Source organism: Delphinus delphis, chromosome 11 (genome assembly GCF_949987515.2).
Source record: "Delphinus delphis chromosome 11, mDelDel1.2, whole genome shotgun sequence".
Classification (NCBI taxonomy): domain Eukaryota; kingdom Metazoa; phylum Chordata; class Mammalia; order Artiodactyla; family Delphinidae; genus Delphinus; species Delphinus delphis.
The window spans coordinates 38804085-38829731 of NC_082693.1; the positions used below are offsets into that span (position 1 = coordinate 38804085).

The 25647-nt window shown below is 56.5% G+C and overlaps 1 protein-coding gene across 6 annotated transcripts; it reads right to left on the reverse strand.

The window, feature by feature from the left end:
- Window positions 1-492: 492 nt before the first annotated feature.
- On the reverse strand, window positions 493-20874 carry ADCY6 (adenylate cyclase 6). 6 transcript variants are annotated; one of them, XM_060024689.1, is made up of 24 exons: window positions 20731-20874; window positions 18730-18800; window positions 17929-17980; window positions 15525-16386; window positions 11790-11939; window positions 11290-11411; window positions 11084-11195; window positions 10794-10921; window positions 10119-10277; window positions 9901-10042; window positions 9657-9785; window positions 9360-9385; window positions 8976-9123; window positions 8675-8772; window positions 8410-8497; window positions 8139-8255; window positions 7715-7873; window positions 7241-7419; window positions 6323-6358; window positions 6111-6240; window positions 5539-5802; window positions 4517-4721; window positions 3539-3663; window positions 493-3313 (listed from the first exon to the last, which is right to left on the reverse strand). In XM_060024689.1, the coding sequence occupies exons 4-24, from the start codon at window positions 16380-16382 to the stop codon at window positions 3188-3190; spliced, it is 3501 nt and encodes a 1166-aa protein (XP_059880672.1). In that variant the 5' UTR covers window positions 16383-16386; window positions 17929-17980; window positions 18730-18800; window positions 20731-20874; the 3' UTR covers window positions 493-3187. The 6 variants fall into 6 exon arrangements, with proteins under 6 accessions (XP_059880672.1, XP_059880675.1, XP_059880674.1 ...); XM_060024692.1 differs by lacking the exon at window positions 17929-17980 and having other exon boundaries at window positions 15525-16383; window positions 18779-18800; XM_060024691.1 differs by lacking the exon at window positions 17929-17980 and having other exon boundaries at window positions 15525-16383.
- Between the last annotated feature and the right edge of the window lie 4773 nt (window positions 20875-25647).

The following is a 25647-nucleotide window of genomic DNA, read 5'->3' on the forward strand; positions in this document are numbered from 1 at the left end:
TGGAGGGCAAAGAGGGAAAGAGGGAGGTGTGCTGGTTCCAATGGCTGCCTAATGGGAGGAGGGGATTGAGAACACGGAATAAACAGATTGGACTAGAAGTCACTCGTGTGCACTGCAAGTGAGGGGGAGGGAAATTATTCCAATACCCAAATTCCTGGGAGATCAGGATTGTGAGAGATTCCTGAAGGAGCCAGAACTTGGTGTTTGGCTTGGGAGGGGCCAGGGCACTGGAAAGACCACCACAGGGGTTCCTGAGCTCATGCATGGCAGGGGTCGGAGTGACAAATCTCGGAAGACACCCTGCCCCTCGTGATGCTGACAGGTCTTGGAGTAGTCATGCTCTGTGAAGACGCTGCTGTTTCACCTTGGCAAGAAGAAAACCAGAGGAAGCCCTCTGACCACAGACGAGAGAGGTCCACAGAGCCCCCAGACTGGGGCCTGCCTCCTACGCCAGGCTCTGCCACTTCTGACCCAACCCACAGCCCAGAACAGCTGCAGAGAACAGGGAATTTTACAAAGAGTTTGACTTTTATTGATATTTAAATATATTAAATATTTCACTGAAATACATGGTATACACACCCTCCCCCCCTACAAACACACACTGGTTACATTATAAAACCAAAGTCCATGGGCCTCCCATCCACTGACTCCCCCACCCCAACTGGCGAGGAAGGGGGCAACGTCAGCCCGGGGGAAGCACACGGCTGGCACTGCGGTACAGGGAGCCAGGGTGTGGACAGGTCCCTCCCACCTGGCAAGAAGCAGAGACAAGTCACCCAAGACTGCAGTCTTCCCACTCTGGTCTCCTTACAGCCTCATCCCCACCCCAGGACCCCACGCAGAACCTTCCTGTCCAGGGATGTGGCTGAGGGAAGGGGAGTTGACTTTCTGCCTGGACCAACTAGTCTTTTCCCCTTCTCCTGCCTTGGCTAATGAAGTGACCGATGGCCCATTTGGGTGATGCATGAAGATCCCCCAAAGCAGGCAGTACGAGCCAGAAACCAGGCTTCTGCGAGGAGCTAGAGTCAGAAAGGACACGAGAAAGGGCAAGACCTGCCCCTTCCAACCCCAAACCCAGCAACTCTGGGACCCTCTCTCCTCTGCCTCTCTAACGCCTCAAAGACAAAGCGATCTTCAAGCAAAATCCTGGCTAATGCCTCTGGCTTAAATAGGTACAGACAGAGAAACCAAGGCACCAACTAATTCAGTCCAGAGGCAAGGAGGTTGCAGGGAAGTGGGTAAAAGGCAGGCAGGGACAGGAAGGGAATCTAGGGTCCAGCCCTACTAACCCTCCTGCCAGCTTTTGCAGGCTTCGTGTGGACTGGGGAGCCCGGAGTACGCTAGGCTCAAGCTGAAGGCTGGGGAAGGCTGAGGTCCAGGTTCCCCTCCCTTAGCCCTTAGTACCAGAATCTGGGTCCTCAGAGGGATCCCATGCTACCCCAGCCCCAAAGCATACCACATCCCAGGACACCAGCTGGGGAGCCCAGGAAACTCCTGAGCCTCTGCCCACCAAAGCCCAGACAGTTCAAGTGCAAGGAGCACTGTGGGCCTCAAGCAGGCGCTTGGGTCCCTGCCCCAGGCAGGGAGACAGTCGTGCTGCACACGTGGCCCCCAAACGGCACTTAGGGATTTGGCACAAAAAGGACTCCTCTCCCCAGGGCCACCCTCTTGCTACCACACCCCATCCCACTCCTGTGCAACAGGGGCATCTCTCTCCATCCCTTGAAATCAGAAATCCTGCCTTATTCCCAGAAGACAGAGGCCCACAGGAAGAGGCAACCCAGGGTGGAGAGCCAAGGAGCAGGACCACAGAGACACACAGACCGGGAAAACAGACACACACAGACCACCACGCACGCACGCTTACACAGACACGCACACCACCACGCACCCACGGTTACACACACACGCAGACCACCACGCACGCACGGTTACACACACACGCAGACCACCACGCACGCACGGTTACACACACACGCAGACCACCGCGCACGCACGGTTACACACACACGCAGACCACCGCGCACGCACGGTTACACACACGTGCAGACCACCGCGCACGCACGGTTACACACACACGCAGACCACCGCGCACGCACGGTTACACACACGTGCAGACCACCGCGCACGCACGGTTACACACACGTGCAGACCACCGCGCACGCACGGTTACACACACACACGCAGGCCCTCCCCAGTGCCAGAGGCGTGGGAGGACAGGTTTGGGATCAGGGCCTCCTTCCTCCATGCCCTGGCCCTTTCCTATTTGGCAACAGAAGGGGTAGAGATGCTCCGTGCCCCCTTGCAGCAGACAGCAAGAGAGCACTGGGGCAGAGTGGCCTGATCCTGACCTTCGGATCGGTCTGGCACCACCCCCGTCCCTGGCCGGCCTGCGCTCTCTGGCACCTGCAGGCGAACATCCAGCTCCTGATCTTCTGACATCCCCACGCACACGCTTGCTGTCCGGCTGGGCATTTTCACAGTACCAGTGAGACCAGATGCCCCTTTCCCTGGAGCTGTGCAGGAAACGGGGCTAATCTGAGCTGGCAGAAGTCCCTTTGTTCCCCTTTGGGGACAGATCATGGGACTAGGATTTGGCAAATGGAAACATTCCCCTGAAATTTGGACAGAGCTGGGTCCCCAGAACATCTCCCTCCCGTGCCCTGTGTCTGTGAGGGAGACCTGGCTGGGGTAGGGAGTGCCCAGGACCCATGCTGGGGATGCAGGCATAGCAAAGGAAGGCAAGGATGGAATAGGCACTCTTCAAGCCTGCCCCAGTCTTTATAAAAATGTTCCCAGGAAAAAGAGGGAAAGGAAGGGCCCAGCCCTGAGCCAAGTGCCCAGACAGACAGGGAAAGGGCGGGCGTGGCAAGCTTCCATTTCAATCTCTGAGGCAGGAGACGTCCCCCTGCCTCTGCCGCTGCCCCCTCCCCTGCTCCCAAAAGCTGGGGAAAAGGAGAGAAAACAGCCCTACCCCAGTTAAGAAAGAAAGCCACTTGCATAATCCTCTTGGTATCCCCTCATTCACCAGCCTGAGGGCAGACGAGCGCGGTCCAAGTACAGCCTGCTGGGGTGTTCCCTCTTGAGGTCAGCAGGGTCTGCAGGCTCAGCCTCCCCCAGCGAGCACAGAGTCCACTCAAATGCCCACCTTGGTCCTTTCAGCCGAATTTGTAGCTGGGCCCTGCTAACTGCTGGGGCCCCCATTGAGGAAGTAGGTGGTCATCTCCCCCTTGCCCTTCACCTTGACCACCCCTCGACACTCCAGCTGGTAGCCCTTGGCCGCTAGAACCTGGTACAGGTCCGTGGTCACCTGGGGGGGTGGGGGGGGAGGGGAACCTGCTTAGCCCAGGATCCTTCCTGCTACATTTGCAGGAGTCCAGGGGTGTTCTGCTCATGCCAGCTCCCCTCCCCCAACCCCGACTCCACCAACTAGAGAACAGCGCCACCCTTCCCCTGTCCTAGCTGACTGCAGAGAGGGCCCTGCAGAAGCCCTCTGGACCATACCCCTCCCAGCCTCTGCTCACATCCCCCTCACCTGGATTCGGTCGGGGACCCCCGTGCTGTCCATGCGGCTAGAGACGTTCACTGTGTTCCCCCAGATGTCATACTGCGGCTTCCGAGCCCCAATGACGCCTGCCACAACTGGGCCCATGTTCAGCCCTGGGGTAGGTGGGGACAGCAGTAAGAAATCGAGAGCAGTGGCTATTCCGCAGTCGGCCCAGGGAGGCACCCCCCTCCTGGCACCTTCAGAAGGACCCAGGGAAGAAACTGGAAAAGGGACAAGCCTCCTAGTCATAAAGAATGGAAGATGCGGGCATATCAGCTGAGGAGCTCCCCTGAGTCAAGGCGGCTATGCTAGCGCAGCAGCTAGTCTACCAATGCGCGCTCTGTGCCAACCACTCTGTAAGCGTTTTACACTATCTCATCCTCTCAACGGCCCCAAAAGGTAGGTACCATCATTCCCACCTTACAGAAAAGATACCTGAAGTTTAGAGAAGTTAGACAACTTGCTAAATAAGCCAGTTAAGTGGAACAGCCAGAATTCAAAGCAGACAGTCTGACTCCAGAACCCATGCTATTAACCATTCCCATCCACCAGTTCATCTGAGAGGAAGCGCCTCTTATCAGACTGGCCACAGAAAAGGACACGGGTACTGGAGCGTAGCTAAACCCGGTCTTGAATCCCAGTTCAGCCATTTACTAGTTGTATGACCTTGGCTGAGTTATTTACTCTCTCTGAGAGTCCATCTCTTTATCTGTAAAAGGGAATAATAACGTGAGGATTTACATGTGTTTAAAAAAAAAAAAAAAAAAGCCTGGGACAGTGCTTAGCACAGAGCAGGCCTTCAATAAATGATCTCTGTTCTTACTATCGGACAATATAGGAGGTGGGAGAAAAGGAAAGCCCCACAGGACTCCCGACGGGGAATATGAGACGCCATCCCCAGCCTGCTGCCTCAGCTTCACCCAGAAACGGCCCTGGGAGAACCTGCCGTCACCCGGGCCCTCTCACCGATCTTCATCTGGAAATTGTTGAAGGAGTGCTCATTGATGTGCTTCATCTGCTCCATGAGCCGCATGGCGTAGTCGGCAAGGGCAGTGATGTGGGAGCGGCCCACCTGATCATAGGTGCTGGCATTCAGCCCAGAGGCAGCCATGTAGGTGCTACCAATCGTCTTGATCTTCTCCAGCTGCCGGAACCGCTCCTCGCTGATGATCTGGACAGCACAGGGGGACCTGGCTGTCAAGGCAGGCAGGCCAAACCCAGCCCTGCCTCAAGCCTCAATCCTTGCCATGCCCTGGCCCCCTTCTCCACTTCCCTGGCTCAACACTCCCCTCCTTTGGGTAAGTGAGCCCCGCTTCCAGCCGCTGCTCTCAGTGCAGGACTAAGGAGCCGGGAAAACGGCCTCCCTCACCGGGCAGCCGTCAAAACCCAAGCCAGGACTGGAGCGCACAGCTCCAGGTCAACTTCGACAGCTTGCTGCAGAACCCAGAACCACAGGAGGGCTATCAGGCATCAGTGATTCCAACCCTCACCTTTGGGGAAACTGAGTCCCAGGCTGAGAAAGTGCCTTCCCTCCAGAACAGGGAACAACCCATTCCTGACCTGGATGTTCAGGTCACTTCTTCATATTTTGCTTCCATTCTCTCTATTCAGGGGATCACCTTGCTTACTTGGCCTCATGGGGCCATAGTCTACAGATTACCGGCTTCTTCAATGACCCCCACCTGCCACCTATCCTGGCCCCTCCACAGATCCTCACGTCCCCCTCTGCTCCCCAACAGTGATGACCCTGCCCCACTGGGGCTGAGCCTGCCGCCTGTGACACCTTCGTGAGCACCTGTCCCTGACTCCACTGTACCTACCTTTACTCCTACCCCTGACATCTCTGGGTCCCATCAGATCTCCCTTCCTCCTCCCAGTACCAACCATCCCCTCCAAGCCTGGCCTTCTTATCCATAGTTCTCCCCACTCCTCTGGTCCCCAAGTCTCCCCACCCTCCGCCAGCACCAACCAGCCGGCTGGACAAGTACCTCATCGAAGTCGGCGATGATCTCGTTGAGCAGCCGCAGGCACTCGACACCCTCGTTGTTGGCCTCCAGCTCCACGTAGAACTCAGAGAAGTTGGCAATGGAGGCGAACATGACGGCCACGCACTCACAGGACTGATAGTAGAGCTCATCATTCCGGCGCTCCCGGGCAAGGAAGTGGGCGGCCACGTCCTTGGGCAGAATGTTATGTAGCAGCCGCCGGTTGTATGCCTGGAGCTCCTCCATCTCCTCCTTCTCCCCTGTTGCCTGTGGACACCACACCCATCACCCACAGCCCAACATTCACAAGGCGTGGGTGCAGCGGCCAACACCTGGAGATGGGCATCAGAGGGAACCACGTGGAAGAAGAAAGGCATGGACAGGCCTAAAGAACAGGCAAAGAAGTAGAGGGGGCAGGGACAGGATGAGGCGGGGGATAGGGGACGGGCGCAGAGAAGGCATGGAGCCAGGGTGGGCTCGGGGCAGCCTGAGCCCTGGCCGGCCTAAGAGATGCCTGGCGTGGCCCAGGCTCTGCCCCTAGGATCTTCCCCCACCCCCGAGGCCCACCCAGTCACCTGCAGTTTCCAGAGGAAGTCCAGGCGGGCAGTTGATTCCACCTGCTGGGCATGCAGATAGAGCGCCAGTGCGAACACCAGCAGAATCACAGGGGTCATATATTTGAGTGCCACCCTCCCTGCGGCTGAGCTGAGGGAAGCAGAGGCAAGCTCAGTGTCTGAAGGAGGCATCTGGCAGCCCCACCCTTTGCTGCCCTAGAGCCCTCACTCACCAGTCCAGCGCGCTGAAGGTCTCGTTGGAAGAAGCCCTGGCAGGAAGACACAAGAGACAGAGTCATCGGTTCTTCCTGGGTTGCCGGGTCGGGGCATGGAAGGGGAGACAGAAACTGCATTTACTGAGCACCATAAATCAGGCATTAGGCCAAGGCTTTTCCTTCTATTAACTCATTAAGAGCAGAGGTTCCACTCCTGGCTCCTCTACTCACCAGCTATGTGACCTGGAACAAGTTGCTTAGCTCTCTAAGCCTCGGCTTCCTCATCAATTGATGAGTGATCAGATCTAAATAATGCATGCAGAAGGCTTAGCAGAGCGCTTGGCATCAGCAAGCCTTCAATAAACGTTACTTATAATAATCTTTACAACTACCTTGTGATATAGATAGCATTGCCGTTTTACAGATGAGGAAACTGAGGCTCAGAGAAGTTAATTCAACGATCCAAAGACACACAGCTAATAAGTGGCAGAGTAGGAATTCAAACAGCAGCAGACTCCAGAGGCTTTTTCTACCGCACCATATATTTCTACCACATACCCCGAGGGGTGAGGTTTTGCAGAGGAAAAGCCAGTGTGTTGTCCCAGGCAAAGCCCTCAAGCGGGAGTCAGAGTTTTGGTTCCTTTCCTAGCCAGGGCTCTACCACCAAGCAGCTGTGTGACCTACAGGTAGTTAAGAGTGGATATGAAAGCAACATGCAAATGCAAGAGGGAATTTTTTTTTAATGTCTAGCCTAAAGACCAAGGGACTTCCCAGGACTGGGGTTTCCCTGAGGTGACTGTTGGGGGTCATGTGCTGCCTCCTTTCCCCCCACATGTGATGGGTGAGTGGTAGCATTCCAAGGGCACAGGGGGCTCACGGTGACCCAGCAGGGTCAAGAGGCTCCTGGGGGACTAAAGGGGCTGCGGATAAACTCACAAGCCATGGACGCCAAGCAGTAGGTCATAGTTGTCAAAGATGGTGGCCGGGGGACCCAGCAGAAGCAGCACCAAATAGATGAGCCCCAGGACAAAGATCATGGCCAGCTTCCCGATGCTGCTGATGTGCAGGAAGACAGAGCTGGCCAAGAGACTCAGCAACACGCTCCCGACGAAGTACTGGGGAGCAACGGCAGAGGCAGTGTTGGGTGAAGGCAGAGGCCGTGGCGCTCCCGTGCAGGGAGAACACTGCACGCCCCCGCCTGACCCAAGCTCCCCTCCACAACCTCAAACCCAAACCTCCTTCACCCTCCACACACCCCTAAAGCACACCAGGGCCCCGGGCTGCTCCTGGAGTTGGAGACTCTGGTGAGATCCTGGGTCCCCAGTGCCCATCACCAGGCCTGGCACAGAAGAGTCGATAACCGGAACTGATCAGGACCCCCCCCACCCCTTCCGAGCGCCACTTGGACACCTCAGGGAAGCTGCAAGTGGGTGCGGTGCCCTCACACAGGGGAGCATCCAGGCCCAGTGAGTAGTTGAGCTGCTGCAGGTGGCAGGCGGTGATGTCAGCGGGTGTTAAATTCAGCATCCGGGCTGCGCAAGTCCGTATGGGGGTGTGGTTACAGGTGAACTGCAAAAGTCGGGGGAGGTATATCAGGGTAACCGGGGAGCGGAGGGGTTACAAGGGCCGTGCCTTATAACCCAGGGGCCCTATACCCCAGGGGCCCAACTTCTCACTGAGGGATGACAAGAGGTAGGGGGGAGCAAGGAGAGAGGACAGGGGTTAACCTCACCCTTGCTTTGGGCAGGAAATGCATCTCATTCCTCTCTGTACCCCCAGCACCCAGAGTGCTTGGAACAGAGGAGGGGCAGAAAAATTCCCACTGGAACTTTACCATGTTGGCGATGGCAGAGACGAACACAAGCAGGACGGAAAAGATGCCAACCGCAGTGCTATGTGCCCGCGAGCGGACGATGCTGCGAGACAGACGTCGCAGGGCCTGAGGGAACAGCTGCCGGGAGGCGGGAGACAGAGAGACGGAGGCCACGTCAGCCAACGGGTAAGGTCCCCCAGGGATGGGGCCCAATGGCAGAGGTGCGGCCTTCTCCTCCCTCCCCGCCCTTGGCCTGGCCTCCCCCACCAGCCCTGGAAGGCCCCCCACGTACAGAGCCACAGGAGTACACGGCGCAGGTCAGCACGGTGACCAGCAACAGCAGGAAGATACTGGCATAGATCCCAAGCATCAGGGCTGAGCTGGGGCGGAAGAGGGCCAGGGAAAATGTTACTCCGGGAGATCTGGACATCCTCATCCCATCCCCTGGGCAGGCAGGACGTGGGCCCCAGGGACTGTGTGCTTGCGAGGACGTTTAGGAAGGTTGTGGGAAGTGGTAGCGGGAAGAGAAGCCAAGCAAGGAGGGACAGGGCTCTCACGGTGGGAAGACGAGGAGCTGGATGAAGCAGATGAAGCAGAAGACCAACAGGGCACAGGCCACGTAGGCTCCGAAGCGGGGGTCCACCTTTCGCGAGTACTGGGGGAGAGGAGACTGAGCTGGGCGCTGGCTCCGCCCTGGGGAAGGCAGGGCACTACCAGTTGGCCCAGTTGATATGAATCCCCGCTGTGCCCTGTGGTCACCTCCCCACTCCCCAGAAACCTCACCTGTGCTCAGACTTCCCTGCCAGGGCCTCCCCTCCTCCCCCAGCCCTCCTCCTTCTGCCCTTGCATCCCCCAAACCTTCTTTTCAAGATCCTCTCTCTGGAAGGTGAGCAGGAACCGGCGCACGTGGTCCTTGCGCAGCTGATCGATGCTGCGGGCATCGATGGCACGGCCCAGGAACTCGTCTACCTCATCCTCAGGGTTCAGGGCGTCCTGGGCACCCCGGCTGAGGGCAGGGGACATGGCTTCACCAGGTGCCTGAGCACTGCCATGTGACAGGCGATGAGAAGGGAGGGGCACAGGAAGCACTCAAAGAAGGAGTGTGAGCGGGGTGGGTGGCACCCGCTCCCGTAAGACACATCTAAGGTCCAGGGAGAGGGGGATCTTGGCTCCCCGCAACCCCGCCCCAGGGTGCAAATGCCTTCACCCAGCCTTTCTTCCCTACTCAACAACCTGACTTACTTGTCTTTGCTGGAATCATCAATGCCCTGGAGAAAGGGACAGAGTGTGCGAGTGAGGTGAAGGGCAGGCGACCTTCACCTCTACAATCCCTTCCCCACCCAGCACTGCGCTGACGGCTCTCCCCATAGACTCTGGGGGGATTGGGACCTCTGGGGTGAAATCATCCCTCTATCCCCAATTCCAGAAACTACGGAGACGGCAGCCACGACGAGGAAGGCAGAAGAGGCAAGGAGGACACAGAGTGCTGAGGGAGACAGGAAAGCGAGGCCCCAGGTCCCAGCGCCGTGGGCCCCTCACCATCTGCCGGAAAGCCTTGGAGTCCTTGGTCCGGGAGAAGGTGCGGTCGGGCACCCAGCGTGGCATCAGCCCCTCCACGGAGTTGGCCCGCGCCCGCTGCAGCTTGGCCAGCATGGCCTTCTCCTCTTTCTGTGTGGGCAGCATGGGCACAGGCTGGGAAGAGTGGCCCGGAGAAGGCCTCTGCCAGCTCCCCCCATCTGCCCCTCTCCCCGTCTGCCCACCCCCGCCCCGCCCCAGCCCTGACCCGCTTCTGGCTGGCTCCCAGGATGAGGAAGGTCTCAATGTGCTGCTCCTTGAGGTAGGCGTTGCGCTCCCCGCCACGGCCCGGCTCCACCTCGTAGTCCCCGTTCAGGTACTGCAGCGTGGCCCGAGTGATGTGGATGCGGCTGCGCGGGACAGGAGGGTGAGACCCCTGCTCTGCCGGGGGCGCTCCCGTCCCTCGCCCCCTGGACGCACGCTCACCCGGCCCGGCCCCCGGCCTCCATGTGATTGGCCAGAGTCACGTCGTTGGACCACACGTCGAACTGCCATTTCCGCAGGCCAAGGACGCCGCAGTGCACGCGCCCGCTGTGGATGCCCACGCGCATGTTCACGTTCACACCTGTCACCTCGCGCACCAGCCTGGGAGGAGGCGGCCTGGCTTAGCTCCTGGCACGGTCCTCCCCACTCCCAGCCCAGAGCCTGGCCCTGTGCTCGCCTTGGAGCCAAGTGGGCAAGGACAGACCCAGTCGCAGGGCACACGGCACCCCCTCAGCAGGACATGGGCAAGAGGCTGCATGGGGCCCAAGGACAAATGTTTGGGAGCCCTGTTCACCAGCAGGGGCCCAGCAGCATCTCATGGGACTGAGCCAGGAGAGGAGGAATCACTACCCTCCCTTTGGGCCTACTCAGCTGGCATCTTCTCCAGCCCAAATCCCCCTCATCCTGGCTCCCCCTACCCCATCCCAGCTGGCTGTAGTCTAAGGTGCACATGGATCTTCACACAGGCTGAAGAAAGATCCTTTCCCCTCCCCAGTGATGGATCTCCAAGACAGGGAGACAGCCAAGACTGAGAAAAAGTCCCGAGGACACATCAAAGGGCAGGAGCAGGTTGGGGCACCCTCAGTTCCAGGAAGCCTGGGAGGGGACGGTGCTCACGAGATGGCCTCGATCATGTCCACCCCCATCTCCACGCAGCAGTGGGCATGGTCTGCCCGGGCCTCCGGCAGCCCTGACACACAATAGTAACAGTCCCCTAAGATCTTGATCCTCAGGCAGTGATTTTCCTAAAGGAGAAAGAGTCGGGGGAGAGCCACCTTTACTCCGGCCCAGCCTGCCTGGCCCACTAGCCTCACTGCAGATTCCATCGGCCCCCATCCCCCAAGGCCGCTGCCAATGAGGCTTGCCCTCACCCCGTCGGCCCCACCCCCAAGCCCTAGCACCCTCACCGCAGCCAGCTTGTCAAACCGGGCAAAGAGCTCGTTCAGGGTCATGACCAGCTCCTGCGCCGTGCACTGGGATGCCAGGCTGGTGAAGCCTTCAATGTCCGCAAACAGGATGCTGAGGACGACGGCAGAAGATGGAAGGGCGATGTGGCCCTCAAAGACTCCCAGATCCCGCACCTCTCCCAGCATCCTCCCCACCCCCACCCTACCTGACATTGTCATGCTTCTGGATGTAGATCCTGTGAAACATCATGTCTTCTTTCTTTGCGTTGATGTCTTCTTTCATCTCCATGGCAACATGCTGGGGCAACACGGACAGCAGCAGCCGCTCCTAGACCAGTGGTTTCAACAGAGGACCCCTATCTTCTTGGCCTCACATTTTAATCCCTCCTGGTCCCTCCACATCCCCCAAACCCTCCCAGACCTCTCTGGAGACCTGAGCTTCCCTTCTGGACCGTGGCCTGACTCTCCCCCATTAGAGTCCTCAGCCTTCTCTGACTACACCCCACTCAACCCCTCAGATGCACTCCATCTACTCCCTCCCACCCTCAGACAGGACAGGAACCCCAGTGTCAAAGGGCCTCTGTGATACACAATCAGGGGGAACCATTCACGCTATTCCATGGAGTTGCATGAGGGGGCAGATCCAATCTGCAAGCTACGCGCAGGTGAGATGGGGGAAGGCCGTGATCAGGGGGGGCAGCCCCACCTGCTGCCGATTCTCATGCTGCAGGTGCAGCCGGGCCTGGATGTAACCACGGGTCTCCTGAAAGGCCTGGCGCTGAGACACCTCAGCCGGGTAGTGTGTGCAGATGCCAATGACATTGGTGCAGAGGAACAGCAGCATGTTGGCACCGAGCTGCAGAGGGGTGGCAGAGGCAAACGGTGACCACCCCCAACACACACAGGTGCAACTAGCTAGGCTCTCTGCAGATGCACTGCTTTGGGGAGGAAGCCAGGATCCTGTGCCCTGTCTTTCCCAAGCTGTCCCCACCCCTGCAATACCTCCCCATCCCCACAGGACTCCAGCTCCCTGCCTGGATCACTCCATGGCTAGAAATGTGATCTTCTCACAGCTCCTGGGAGCAGAAGCACCCACCAGGGCCAGGTGGGTCACAGGGCCTGGGCCCAGCACACTATGATTCCCTGCCCCACAAACACCCCAAACAAAAGACAAATGATGAAAAAAAAAAAAAAAAAAGACAAATGATGCTCCTTCTGCATACGTGGTTCTCCTTACAGGACAACACCCAGGAGATCTGAGCTCTACATCTTCCTGTGAGTGCCCAGGACACGTCACCTCATCTCTAGGGGCCTGTTTGCTCATCTAGAACCTGGAGAGGGAGAATAAGATCTCCAAGGTCCCTCCCTGCCCTCACATAAATTAATATAATAATAATTTTATTATTATCATTACTGGAGCTAATTTGTTGGCTGCCTACAAATGTGCCTAGATTCTATAGGTGTCCTCCGTATGTTAACGAATGTACTTCTTACAACTCTATGAAATCAGTAGCACTATCTCATTTGAAAGGTGAGGGACTCAGGCACAGAGAAGCTATGTAACTTGCCCAAGATCACACAGCTGGTAGTAGCCAGTGTGGGGCTTGAGTCCAGGAGAGTCGGACTCCCAAGCTGTGTCCTAACCCTACTGTAAACTACATTCCAGGTTCCCAGGATTCCTACTCACTCCACTCACCTAAGCTCTTGAGGCCCAGCCTCAGAACCCAGGCTCGGGAATCATCAATTCTACTGACACAGAGAACCCTTCGGAACTGGGATGGGGTGCCACCGTGCCTGGCCAGCCCCGACACTCGGCCCAGCCAGGCCCCAAGCCCTAGGACCCCGATCCTAGGATGTTCCGGCCTCAGTCGTCAGCAGCAGCACTGGCTGGAGAGCAAGTCTAAGGGAAGCCGACCTCAGTGTTTCTGGAAATTCAGGGGTTAACCTGGAACTTGTGGCTCCACCCCAGAGTTGGCTGGGGCAGGGCTCTGGTTTGGGGAGAAGGGAGGGCAAGAGCACCAACTGGAAGCCAGGAGTTCTGGGCTCTTCCCGGAACCAGAACTAGTCCTGCAAACTTGGGCATGTCACTCAATCTCTGGGACCTTGGTTTCATTTTCCTTGGGTAAGATGGAGGGGTCCGGCGAACCCCCAGCCAACTCCAGCTCCCGTCCTCTAGGATTGGCCTCCCAGCTTCCCTTCTCAGTCCAGCTCACAAGGGGCCCCCCTCCCAGCAGCAGGGGTGAAGAGGGGGGCACACTATCTCCCCCGGGGGTTTCTAAGAATAGCCCCCAGTGGGGGAGAAGGAAAGGGGGGCAAACCAGGCAACTTCCCTTCCTGGCCCCAGGAGCCCAAGAGGAAAATGTGAGTCATGGTGGAGGGAAGGGGAAGGGGGACAAGAGACTGAAATAGATCTGTACACAGACCCCTATCCGACTGTGAGAAAAAATGGATGTCAGGGCACTGTAGGAGACTCCAGGCTGGGCTGGGGCACTGGGTGAAACTGCTCAGTGTGTCTGAGTGAGCAGGTCATAGGAGGATGAAGGGGCTGGATCCGGGAAGGGGCTGACCAAGGAGCCTAGAAAGGAGGCCACAGCCCCACCCTACCCAGAAACCTGTAAGCCAGCTGGGTGCAGAGAGCCTGTACGCCAACTGGACGTAGAATCGAGGCATGTTCTCAGCTCAGAGAAGTGGTACGGGGCCGCCCCGGCCCCAAGGACTGGCACAGGGCAGGGGCCGCTTTCTCCACTCGCCCACTGAGTGAGGCTGCAGCAGGGTGCCCCGGAGAGGCAGGAGACTGGTATCGTCCTGGCCTCCATGGGACTGCGCGTCCCCAGTCAGGCCCTGGGCTTGGCTCTGGGCACCATGCCAGCTGAGACCGGGGAAGAGACACCCACCTACCCCAGCCAGCCAGAGAGGATAGGGGAAGGGAGGCACCACCTCCAAGCTCCTCCTTCCCCAAGAGGGCAGTCCAGCTCCAAAGCCCAGTGTGACAGCTACCCTGGAGAGAAACTGGGGGCTAGCAGTGGCAGAAGGACCCTGGCCCTTTAAGAGATCTGACAGTGCCCTGCGGGTATGTGCTCCACAAACAAACTGGCTATAAGGTTACTCTTAAAAAGGTACATTCTGTTCCACAGGCTGGGCAGGGAAGGGCATCACGCCAGAGCACCCAGCTTCGAACCCTGGGAGCCCCAGGCAACTTCCTCTTTGTAGGTGGGGCTGGGGTGGGCTATAGGCCATAAGCCCTGGGCAAGGCAGAGGCTGGCTCCCTCAAACCTGGAGCGAGACAGAGGACAGCACCATCTCAACCAGGGTGCCAATGGAGGGATCTCGAGGTGTGCTGGCCGGGCGGCTGTGCCTACAGCCGCCCCTAAAGGATCAGCTGGGCAAGAGCCCCTGTCCCTGGTCAGGGGGATGACACAGGACAGCCAACACCACCAGCTCACATCTCTCTGCAAGGGACATCCGGAAGTCCCTTCACTGGGAACCATCCCCACAGCATCCCCGCAGCTCCCTGCCTCCAGGTGAGAGCGGTACCCTGTCGGGTTTTACTCCACTCAGAGAGGGTGGGGCCCTGAGAGCAGCATCATGAGGTAGCTACTATTTTTATCCCAGTTTTACAGACTGGAAAACGAAGGCTGGGAGAGGCAAGGTTAGCTGTCTAGGATCTCACAGAGAAGAATGCAGCCCACTGGACAACCAGGGCTGCCTGCAGCCAAGTCTCTGCGACAGCCTCACCTCACACACCACTCTGAAGCCAGAGGTGGAAGCCCACAGGGGCAGAGAGCCTCAAGGCAGGCTGCCAGAGCCCTGGTGCCCAGTGGGAAGAGGGCGGGATGCGGTCGGAGCCTAAAGCCCCTCTCGTCAACAGTCCAGCCCCAAACTACTCCCGGCCCAGGACAGAACTGACCCACTCATCGCCTTCCCTGTCCTCCCGGAGCTGGCCTCAGTCCAGGAGAGAGGCAACTCCTCCCTTGCTAACTGCATCCAAAACCTACTCGATCCCTCCAGATCGCCACCTAGAGCTGCCCTGCAGGGAAGGCACCAGGCCCTGAGTCTCAAGTGTCAACTTGGGGCCAGAGGTGCCGAAGTCTGGATGTAGCCTACCCAGCCCCCTCAGCCCTGCCCCAACCCCGGGGCTGAATGTCACCTGCCCACCTCCAGCCTCACGTTGGGTCTCTACAGATTATGCTATTTCAAGGGCCTCAGGCTAAAGAGCTGTAGACTGTGGCCCACGGGGACAGAGCACAGGCTTTAGGTTCTGGAGCCTTCCCTTCCCTTAGCAGTGCCTTCTGCCTCAGATCCCAAATGGAGACCCACCCCTCCTCGCAGATACAGCCAGACGTCCCTCTCCCGTGTCCACCAGTGACTCTCCCACCCTCGATTAGCAGACCCCTTCTCACGCCCGCACTGGTGCCCCACGCCTACCTCCCCGACCACCCACCTGCTTCCAGAGGAAGGCGTCACCACGGTTGAGTTGCCAGGCCAAGATCAAGTGCAGGGTGGAGAGGCCCAGGCCACTGAAGACAGCGGCCCGCATGCGGATGGGGAGAAGCGTGTAGGTGATGTAGACGAAGAACACGGGGCACCAGAGGCCTACGGAAGGGCTGCGGGGGCTGGCTGTCAGGGCGCCGCCGACCTGCACGGCTGCCAGGATGCCCAGCACCACGTAGCTCACCAGCCACATGGAGTCCTGGCGGAAGCTGTGTCGATTGCACACCACCATGAGCGCCACGAAGAGGACGGCGGCGCAGGCCAGCAGGGCCACGTAGGCAGGCTGAGGGTGGGCAGGCGCGGCGTGGAAGGCCAGCAGCACGGCCATGAGCAGCACGAGCACCGCCATCAGCAAGGTCAGGCTGCTCTGGTTCATCTGGAAAAAGTACCTCTGGTACAAGCGCTCCAGCTTGGCCGAGCGGAACTGCTTCGACTGGAACACCTGCACCAGCCGGCGCCAGCATGCTCGCCTGCTCCTGGCGGCTGCATTGGGGGCCCCCTCAGCGGCCCCGACCGCCACGGTCGCCTCAGCGTCCTCGAAGCCCAGGGCCACGGCCCGCAGCCCCAGCTCCAGGCCCTTGCCTGGGCCACCCCTCCGGATGAAGGCCTCATCCTGCCAGGGGCACCGAGGCGTGGCTGCGGGGGTCGGGCTGGGTGGCTGTGCACCCTGAAAGCAGCTCATATAACGGGGTGTGCAGAAGCCGCTGGAGCGAGTCCCGCGGCGTGGACGCTTCTGCCCATTGCGCTCGCCCCAGGCTGTTTTCCGTTCATCCACTTTGGGGACCAGGAGGCCACTAAACCATGACATCCTGCTGGGAGGAAAGGAATGGGGTGGTGTCAATACCACCGTTACTGCCGCCACCAGCAGCTTTCATTAACCGAGCACTTCCCGCTACCAAGCTGAGCACCTCAGACACATCCTCCTCCTGAAATGACTCTGAGAAAGACCAGGGTATCCCCAGCCACCAGGTGAGGAAACTGAGGCAGAGGGAGGTGAAGTCACTTGCCCGAGATCAAGCAGCCATACAAGTGTGAGAACCAAAATTCTAACCCAGATGTGTCTGACTCCAAAGCGATTCAGTTAAACATTCACCTCTTCCCTAACAGGCATTGATTTCCTGGTGGCTACAGACCCACTCGAGTGCCTGTCAATGAGAAAAGCCGCCCAGCTCAGGCGAGAGAGAGCACAGCCCAGGCAGGGGCAAGCACCACCCCGCACCGGCAGAGTGTTGCCACTGGTGTCCCAGTGGAACCTGATCCTCTGAGTTTTCAACAGAAGCTGAATTCTAAAAAATGGAGGCTTTAACATGACATCTCCTGACTTTTAAACGTTGGCAAGTAATTCACATTTTTCAACACTGCAAGCCAAATAAATCACATCTACGGAATGAATTCAGCCTGTGAGCTGCCAATCGGTGACCTCTGTACCACAGGGAATCTCTTTCCACATCCGTCCCCATCACACTCACACACTGTGCACACTTCACAGAGTTCAATTCAACTCCTCCCTCCGGTTACAGCTTCGACAAAACTTCCTCAGGAAGGTGTCCCAGCTCCCCCACCCAGACTAAGTTTGGTCCCCTGTTCACTCTCCATACATTTCCTCCATGGTACTGACCACCATTATCATTAAATCATCCCTTGTTTAATGTGTGACTCTGCCCCTCGGACTATAAATGTTAGGAGGGAAGGGATGGTATCTATTTTGCTCAGCGCTTTATCCCCACCCCAGGTACCCCCAATACTGAGCCTGGCTCACAGTAGGAACTCAACCAATTTATGAGTTGAAAAGAGAGAAAGAAACCAAGCTCAAGAGCACTGGTATAAAGAAGCTAACGTGAAATAATAATAACGATGTGACTCTTCATCTTTCTCACTGCACTCCAGTCCTCTTAACCTCTTTGCTGCTCCCCAACACACCGTGCACGGGACAGCCTGGGACCTCGGGGCTTGCTGTTCCCTCTGCCTAGAATAAGAGCTCCTCCAGGTCACAGCTCTTATGTCCCCTTATCAGTGCGCTTTCCCTGACCACTCTATTAAAATAGCAACCCCCTTTCCTGGAGCTCCGTATCTCTCTTCCGAGCTTTATGCTTTATTTTTCTCCACAGCTCTTATCAGCAGCTACCATTCTATATATTTTTCTTATTTGTTCATTGTCTGTCTCTCCTAACTGGAATGTCAACTTCATGAGGGCAAGGATTTTGGCGTGCTTTGCTCACTGCTACATCTGCAACAACTGGTAGGGTCTAAATAAATGTTCGTTGAGTAGATAGGCAGGTAGGTGGGTGGATGGATGGATAACACTCCCATGCACTTTCCGTCTGCTTGAAATTTTTCGAGGTCCTTTCACATACCTAAGTCCATCTGATCTTCACCAGAACCCTGTGAGGCTCGTCCTGTGGCCATCTGGGGCACAGGACAGATTTGACAGCAAAAAAAAAAAAAAAAAAAAAAAAAAAGAAGAAGAACTGAGGTCCACGGTAATTTTATACAGCTGGCCCAAGTTCTAGAGAACACAAGTAATCAAGTCAGCCCCATAATCTCACGTCTCCAGGAGGGAAGTGTCTTGACCTGGGGGAAGGGGAGGACTCCATGACAACACCCTCAATGTGTCTCCCAGCTGAGCCCAGCTCAGGAGGAGGTGAGGGTGAGAGCACTGCCACCCATGGATGCCTGCATCCCCACCAGGGCCACCCTCCTCCATGCCCACGGGGCACCCTGAGGGGCTCCTCGTACTTAAACCTGCAGAGATAGCAGCACTGACATTTGTACTCACTAGGGGACAAGGGGGAGAGTATCCAGAGCTTGCCCCGGGTGGCCACAGGACCAGACGCTCAAGCCACAGAAGCAGTGCTCCAAGCAGACACCCAGGGGCCCACCAAGCAGAAGGCGGACTGGGGACCTCTCTGCACATGGGAAACCCCCATCTCTGGTACACCCTCCACTAAGTTCTCTTGGCATCCCTTCTCCTATATCCCACGGAGCAGCAGGCCCTTCAACCCCTTAACATCACCAACGGCACCATCTGGAGGGCCAGATCAAAAATCCAAGACTTTTGGTCACGCTGACATTTGGCAAAAGTCACGAGAGAAAGTCTGGCTCTTCAAAACACTTCATTAGAAACAAGATCTTTGGAGCGAGACCACGTTTCAAACCTTATTGTGATTCTTTGCTAGCCTCGCAGCCTTGGACAAGTTACTTCACCTCTCTATGTCACTTTCTTCACCTGTAAAATGGGAACAATAAGAGTTGCGAGGAAAGAAGGTAACAGCCCCCATCAGGCATGTAGTACACACTCAATAAACACTAGCTCTTCTCCTCACTCTACACCACTTTGAACCCAAAACCCTGCCAGCGTCCAAGAGATGGAAAGACAGGAAAATTGTGAGCAAAAACCCGCACCTCCCCAGCCAGTCAGACGCCTGGCCCTATCAGTCCCTGTGTCCTCGGCTGTCAGTCCCAAGAGCTGCGTGAGACAGAGCCCAGAGTAAGCAGGTTTCTTCACTGCCCCCCATGACATTTTGCTTCAGCCTCCTCCCCCTCGCCAGTCCCCTGACCTGTCCTCACCACGCCCCCACCCCACTGGCCAGACCTTTGTTCCCAAAGGACCTGTTTCTGGCCATGCTCCCAGCCCCCTGGAAGCACAGCCTAGCACGTGGCTCGTACCCGCAGAGGAAGGCGCGTACACTGTCCAGGGGAATGCATGACCCTCCCAAGAACACTCTGACCCCACAAGTGGATAGCTTCAGAGATCTGTAATTGTCCAACCAACTGCAACCATCCCACCCTGGGCTCCATTCCAGGCACTGCCCATCTTGGAGAACTTACTCCTGGCACCCCACGCCAGGCTGGTACGGCAGGGAACAGGGCAGGGCACTGTTCAAAGCCACAAAACTTCCCTATATGGGGCCCCAACCCTCCCTGTCCAGGAACCCATCACTATGAACCACAGACCACCTCCTTCCTCCCCAGAGATAGGCTCCTGAGCTTGTGCCTCCGACCCCCTCCTTCCCTGGGTCCTGGTTTCTTTGCTCTCTCTCACAGATCTGCTACTCCAGGCACCACCGGCTCCCAAGGATGGAGCCATGTCCATTCAGCCTGGCAGACCGAGGCCCAGTGTCTCTCAGACCCCAGGTCCCTCCTGAACCTGGATCCTCCAGCCTGAGACCCAGAGTCTGAAGCAGGCCAGGGCCCAGCCGCAAGGATGGCTCTGCGCGCTGCTTTGCCCAAACCCTCTTCCTAGTCACCTCCTGTTCCCAAAAGGTGGCAAAAGGAGGCTCCAGGGGATTTAAAAGGACTTCAGAAAGTTCATGGAAGAAGGCACTGCCCAGGCAGGGCACTTCAGTGCCAGCACCGCCCACCAGGCTGGGACGTGGGCCTCAATTCCAGGCCTGTCCAGATGTAGAGAAACCTCCCCAGGGCCTGTATCTGGAGGTCCATCAACCCTTCTCCTCCCTTCCCCAGCCCTTGGTCTCCCTAAAGACTGCACTGAGGTCTCACCTCCACCCCAACCATACAAACCCCACCAGGGCCCTCCAGTCACAGGGGTACTCCGGTAAGCAGAGGGTATAGGAAAAGAGTCCACAGCCTGATTCCACCTCTAGCTTTTCAGTCAGGCCCCAGAGCCTGTTCTGAATAAAGTCTGCCCACCCTGCCCACCCTGCAGCGGGCCTGGACACCAGCCCTTTCATTCCCAAGGTCTGGGGTGAGGGGAGGGGGACTCCTGCAGACAGAGGGCATCCCTCCCTCCGCCCAGGCTGCCTCCCCTTCCCCGAAACACAATCACACTGTACCTCAAACTCGGAGGCTCACCCACAGCCCCGCTGCAAAAACCTCAGGACAGCCCCTCCCCCAGTACATGCCTCTCCCCCTCTTCCCAGCAAGCCGGGAACTCGCCCCCGGTGGAGGAAGGGAAGCACAGGGCAGGGAGTGAGGGTGGGAGCCTTGAGCCCCGGACCCAGGACTCCTCGATCCCCCATATCCTCCCGGACTTCCCCCCGCCAGCCTCGACGGCCTCGGGCTCCCCCCGCGCCGGCTTCCCCGCCAGGACCACAAAACTCCCGGGAGCCGCGCGGGAGTCTGCCAGCCGCACGGAGACCCGAGCGCCGAGCGCCGGGCGCCGCCGCCTCCCCAGACTCTCCTCCGCGCTGTCTCACCTGCCGGCTGGGGTCGGCGCCTCCCCGGGGCCTCCGCCCCGCCGCAGCCGCGGGCTCCGGCCGGCCGGCCGGCCGTCCCGCAGTCCTGCTCCGTGCCCGCGCGTCCCGGCCGCCCCTCCCGCCGTCCGCAGTCCGCCCGGCCCTCGCCCCCTCCCTTGTTGTCCAGCGCAGCCGCCCTCTACCCCGGATCCAGAAGTCCCCTCCCCGCCGGCTCCCGGACTCCCCGCCTTAAAGGCACAAGCTCCTTTTGTCTGGACACCCCCTCCCCCTCCCCGGACGCCGGGCAGGGTGGCCGGCTCCCCTTCGAAGGAACGGGGTAGGGGTGGGGGAGACCGAAGAATGGAACCCCTCCCTCCGCGCGCCCCCTCCTCTCCTCCGGCCGCTCCCTCCCCCAGTCTTGGGAAAACAAGCGGCTACTGTTCTGGGATCAAGACCCCGGGAAGGAGCGGGCCGTCCAGCCCGCTCCCCCTTCTCTCCACCCCCGGGCTGCGTTCTCCAGCATTCTCTTCCCACCCTCACCCCAGGGGTCCCCAAAGGCGCCGGGCAAACCCACCCTCTAGCAGCGATTACCACCCCCCTCCCGCCCAGCACACCGAGGGTCGGCTTCCTTCCTGGCGGGGTCCCCTAAGCTGAACCGGTGCCCAGCACCCACTCCTCACCCCCATCTCCCCTCCTCCCTCCCCCAGCCCCCACCCTGCCATTCCCGCCCCGCCTGCCACGGCCCTGCTCCCCCCCCCACGAGGGAACTCAGTTTAATAATTAATTAAGATTTCATTCCACAAGGCGCCAGGTGTGTGCGGCCTGCTTCCCCACACACCGCTTTTTCCCTCCTCCCCCAACCCTCCGGGGCGCTGGCCCCAAGCAAACCTCCTACACCCTGAGCCCAGAAGGGGGCCTGAGGGAAGGGGCACTCTCCACGCTGCCCACCGGCCCCTCTCTCTCTGGGGAGCTCCTCCAGCACCTGCCCACGTGTAGAGTCCCTCCCTGTCTCCTCCCCCCCCCTCCCCGCACCTTTTACCCAAAGGGTTGTGCTTCCCTGCGGAGTGTGGAGGGTGGAGAGAGGGGGCATTGCTAGGGTACTGAGAAATTGTTTGGGGCTTTTACTTCCCACGTTTTCAAGCACGGAGCTGCGGCCCAGTTACCTGGGTGATGGGAAAATCTCGTGGAAGCTGCTTTAACCCTTTGAGGGTTAGAAAGATGGTGTAGCCAGAAAGGAGAAGAAGGTTAATAAACTCACCCAGGATGCAAGTGATTCTGACTTTAGAGGGGATGCCGGTCCTTCAGAGCTGGGAAGAGGGCAGCTTATCTGGCTTCCCTTGGAGGCGCGCTCCCTGTTGCCTCATCCAGACCTGTAGCTCCTCCTTCCTTTGGCAGCCCCTTCCCCACCCAAGGTCCCACAGCCTAGATAGCTGAAGCTGCTCCCTCAAACCCAGCCTTGCCGGTATTCTAGTCCTTCAAGGCCCAGCTCTGGTCCACGCCAAGCCCCTGCTGGGATTCCTAAGCCCAGGCCAGAGCTGGAGGCAGGGAAGTGAGGGGAAGAATTAAGAAAATCCATTTCAATCCCTTATCAGGCATGTATGATTGCAAACTCTCCACCTTGGCTAAATCATCACTCACTCTCGTGGAGCCTCATCTATAAAATAGGGATAAAACTATCTGTCTTGTCTTTCTTACAGGATTTTCAGGATGAGCTAGAAAAATGTTGGTTAAAATGTTTGAAAATGGGAAATGAAGAGGAAAAATGGATAGTTTATTCTGCCATGTATGAGTCTCAGCTGTGCAGGCGTGGCCTGTAATTTGAACTTCGGGGCCTTTTTGCCTGACTTCTCCCTTCAGGTAGCCAGGCAAAATTTCCTTTCCAGTCTGAAACCATTATGTACCATTTATGTCTTAGAATAATATGTTTATGGGCTGTAAGGGGAAAATACAAAAGATAATTGAGGAAAAGAAATGGGTGTGTTATGAAATTTTATATTCTGGAATGGAAGGCTTTGTCCTTCATTTTATTTTGGAATAAAAAAAAATTTGGACACCAACCAAGTAAGCCGAAGAAATACGCTAGGGATCCATCTCTGGGTGCTTTAAGTCACACTGGCCTCCTCTACCCTAGTGTATGGCTGGTGTGTTAGTCTGGCCTCCTGAATTCCACTTCTGGTTCCTGGAGGGCAGGGCTGCCATCATCACCTTTCTTTGATCCCCACCATCAGCACCTTACAATGAGGGTCTGTTTCTAGCACTATTGGGGCCTTAAAAATTATTCCAGCCCTTTATTTTACAGATAGGAAACATGACCTACTGCTAGGCACATGGGGAATATTCAATTATTAAAATTTTAATCTATAGGATATTAGAGTAGGAAGAAGTCATAAAGATTATCTAATTCAGCTGCTATACTTTTAGTAATCAAAATAGCAAGCACTGGGACTTCCCTGGTGGCGCAGTGGTTAAGAATCTGCCTGCCAATGCGGGGCACATGGGTTCGAGCCCTGGTCCGGGAAGATCCCACATGCCGCGCAGTATGCCACAACAACTGAGCCTGTGCTCTAGGGCCCGCGTTCCACAACTACTGAGCCCGAGGGCCACAATTACTGAAGCCCACGCGCCTAGAGCCCGTGCTCTGCAACAAGAGAAGCCACCGCAATGAGAAGCCCGTGCACCTCAACGAAGAGTAGCCCTCACTCGCCGCAACTAGAGAAAGCCCACGCACAGCAACAAAGACAACGCAGCCAGAAATTAATTAATTAATTAATTAATTTTTAAAAAGCAAGCACTTATATATCATTTACTCGGTGCTGAGTAGTCATCTAAGCCCTTGACAGAAAATAATTCATTCAATCCTCATAACTTCGTGATGCTATTATTATTGTCCTCACCTTGGAGTGAGGATGTACCTCACTTTTCCCATGAAAAATGAGACACAGAGAGGGTCAATCATTCCAACGTCAGAAAGTGGTAGGTCCAGATTCTGAACACATGCTCTCTGGCTTCAGAGTCTGTGTGTGTCACCACTGTGCTCTACTGACTATGGAAAACCAAGCCCCTGAGATGGGAATTGACTTGGCCACGATAACGTGGCAAATTGGTGATGGAAGGTGGATCAGAAACCCAATTTGTTTCTCTTTCCACTCAGCTTCACTATGGTTCTGTCTGTATGTATCACAGATGTGAGTTGTGCCTGTCCTTGCCTGATGTTCCCTCAGAAGCAGACATTCTTCTGCTGACAGGTGGCAACATTCTTCTCCCCTTTGGCTGTGGGGAATGCATTAAAGGATGGGGACAGTGGGCCCTTGATCTGTAGCTTCTGGCCCAAAAAGAGTGAGACCTGCCTCTAGTGACCAACTGTAGAGGGCCAGGGACTCCAAGTTAGACCATGGGTTAGAGTATGGGCCTTCCACCAGCACCTTCGTGAGAGAAGATTGCACGTGCGGTACATTTTTCAGTCAGATCACGTCCCTCTGAAATGCACCAAGGCTGTTTAAAAGAGCTTGTGGGTGAGCAGCTTGGTAGGAAACATGGAATCTCGGAGACAGTGGTTCTCACACTTACCCTGAGCCCCTAGAAGAAATGGTACTCTTAGCAGAACATGGTGAAATATTAATATATTAATGGTGAAATATTAATATATTAAAATACATAGTGTTGGAGGCTTCCCTGTTGGCGCAGTGGTTGAGTCCGCCTGCTGATGCAGGGGACACGGGTTCGTGCCCCGGTCCAGGAAGATCCCACATGCCATGGAGCGGCTGGGCCCGTGAGCCATGGCCGCTGAGCCTGCGCGTCGGTAGCCTGTGCTCCGCAACGGGAGAGGCCACAGCAGTGAGAGGCCCGCGTACCGCAAAAAAAAAAAAAAAACGAAAAAAAAAACACACCATAGTGTTGTACTATGCCACATCTAACAGACTCTAGAATCACAGGCACCAACGTTTTAGAAAAAAATATTGGGAAAACTTTAAAATTGAGAAAGTTTTATTTTATTTTATTTTTCTTTGAACCACAGTAAGATGGCTATTACTCAATTTTCATGGCGGAACACCTTGATCCAGCTGGGAGAACACCAGCCCTGCTGAACCTGGTTTGAAAACCTCTACAATAAGTGAAGTATTCAGAAAGGACCTCCTATCCCGGGCGGGACAATAAACAGCAAGTCAGGGATCAGCTGGAAGGTTTTAACCCTGACAAAGAGAAGAAAAAAAGAGAGAGAGGGAGGCAGCTGGCATGAGCTGTTTCTATTGCTCCAAGTCTAGCTTGATCTCAATGACTGTGGTTTTTCTCATACAGACCACAGTCACGGTCACAGGTATTATCAACCTCTCATTTTTCAGAAAGAGGAAATTCCTAGGAGAAGAATGCATTATATGTAAGTGCAACTTCTATATACCCATAAGTGTATCTGGACAATGCTTGAAACATCCTGGAACATAACTAATGGATGGGCTTGAGTCCCCTGAGCCTTCCCTGGGTCGTTCGGGAAACAGTTAAGCAACCCTTTGCTTACTCCCTTTTACAAGGTAAAGATTCCTTTTACGGTGCAAATAATCATTCCCTGACTCTTCTGTCTTAAAGATCAGATTTCTGTGCATTTCATTTTTGGAAAGTAAGAAAATGTGTAAAGACAACCCACATTTGTATATCCCCTGTCCACTTCACCACTCCTAACATGGCTGCTGACACCACCACTACCCCAGAGACTCTTGGCTTCCTCTAGGTCCCAGGTTGGAGGAGGCCTTGGCCACCACGAGTCCCAGAACCACTACCACCCATGGGAATGAAATGATTGACTCTAAACTCCAGATGGATACAAACTTCCTCATTCCTTAGCTCCCCATCTTTTTTTTTTTAATTAACCATTTTATTTTTTTTAATTTATTTTATTTTATTTTATTTTTGGTTGCACTGGGTCTTCGTTGCTGCACACAGGCT

Excerpts from the sequence above, each read along its gene's own strand:
- ADCY6 (XM_060024688.1), bottom strand. The coding sequence starts at position 16,382 with ATGTCATGGTTTAGTGGCCTCCTGGTCCCCAAAGTGGATGAACGGAAA. Across the intron at positions 11,412-11,789 it reads AGCATGAGAATCGGCAGCAG|GAGCGGCTGCTGCTGTCCGT; the intron begins GTGGGGCTGCCC and ends CCACTGGTCTAG. Across the intron at positions 10,043-10,118 it reads GAGGCCGGGGGCCGGGCCGG|CCGCATCCACATCACTCGGG; the intron begins GTGAGCGTGCGT and ends TGTCCCGCGCAG.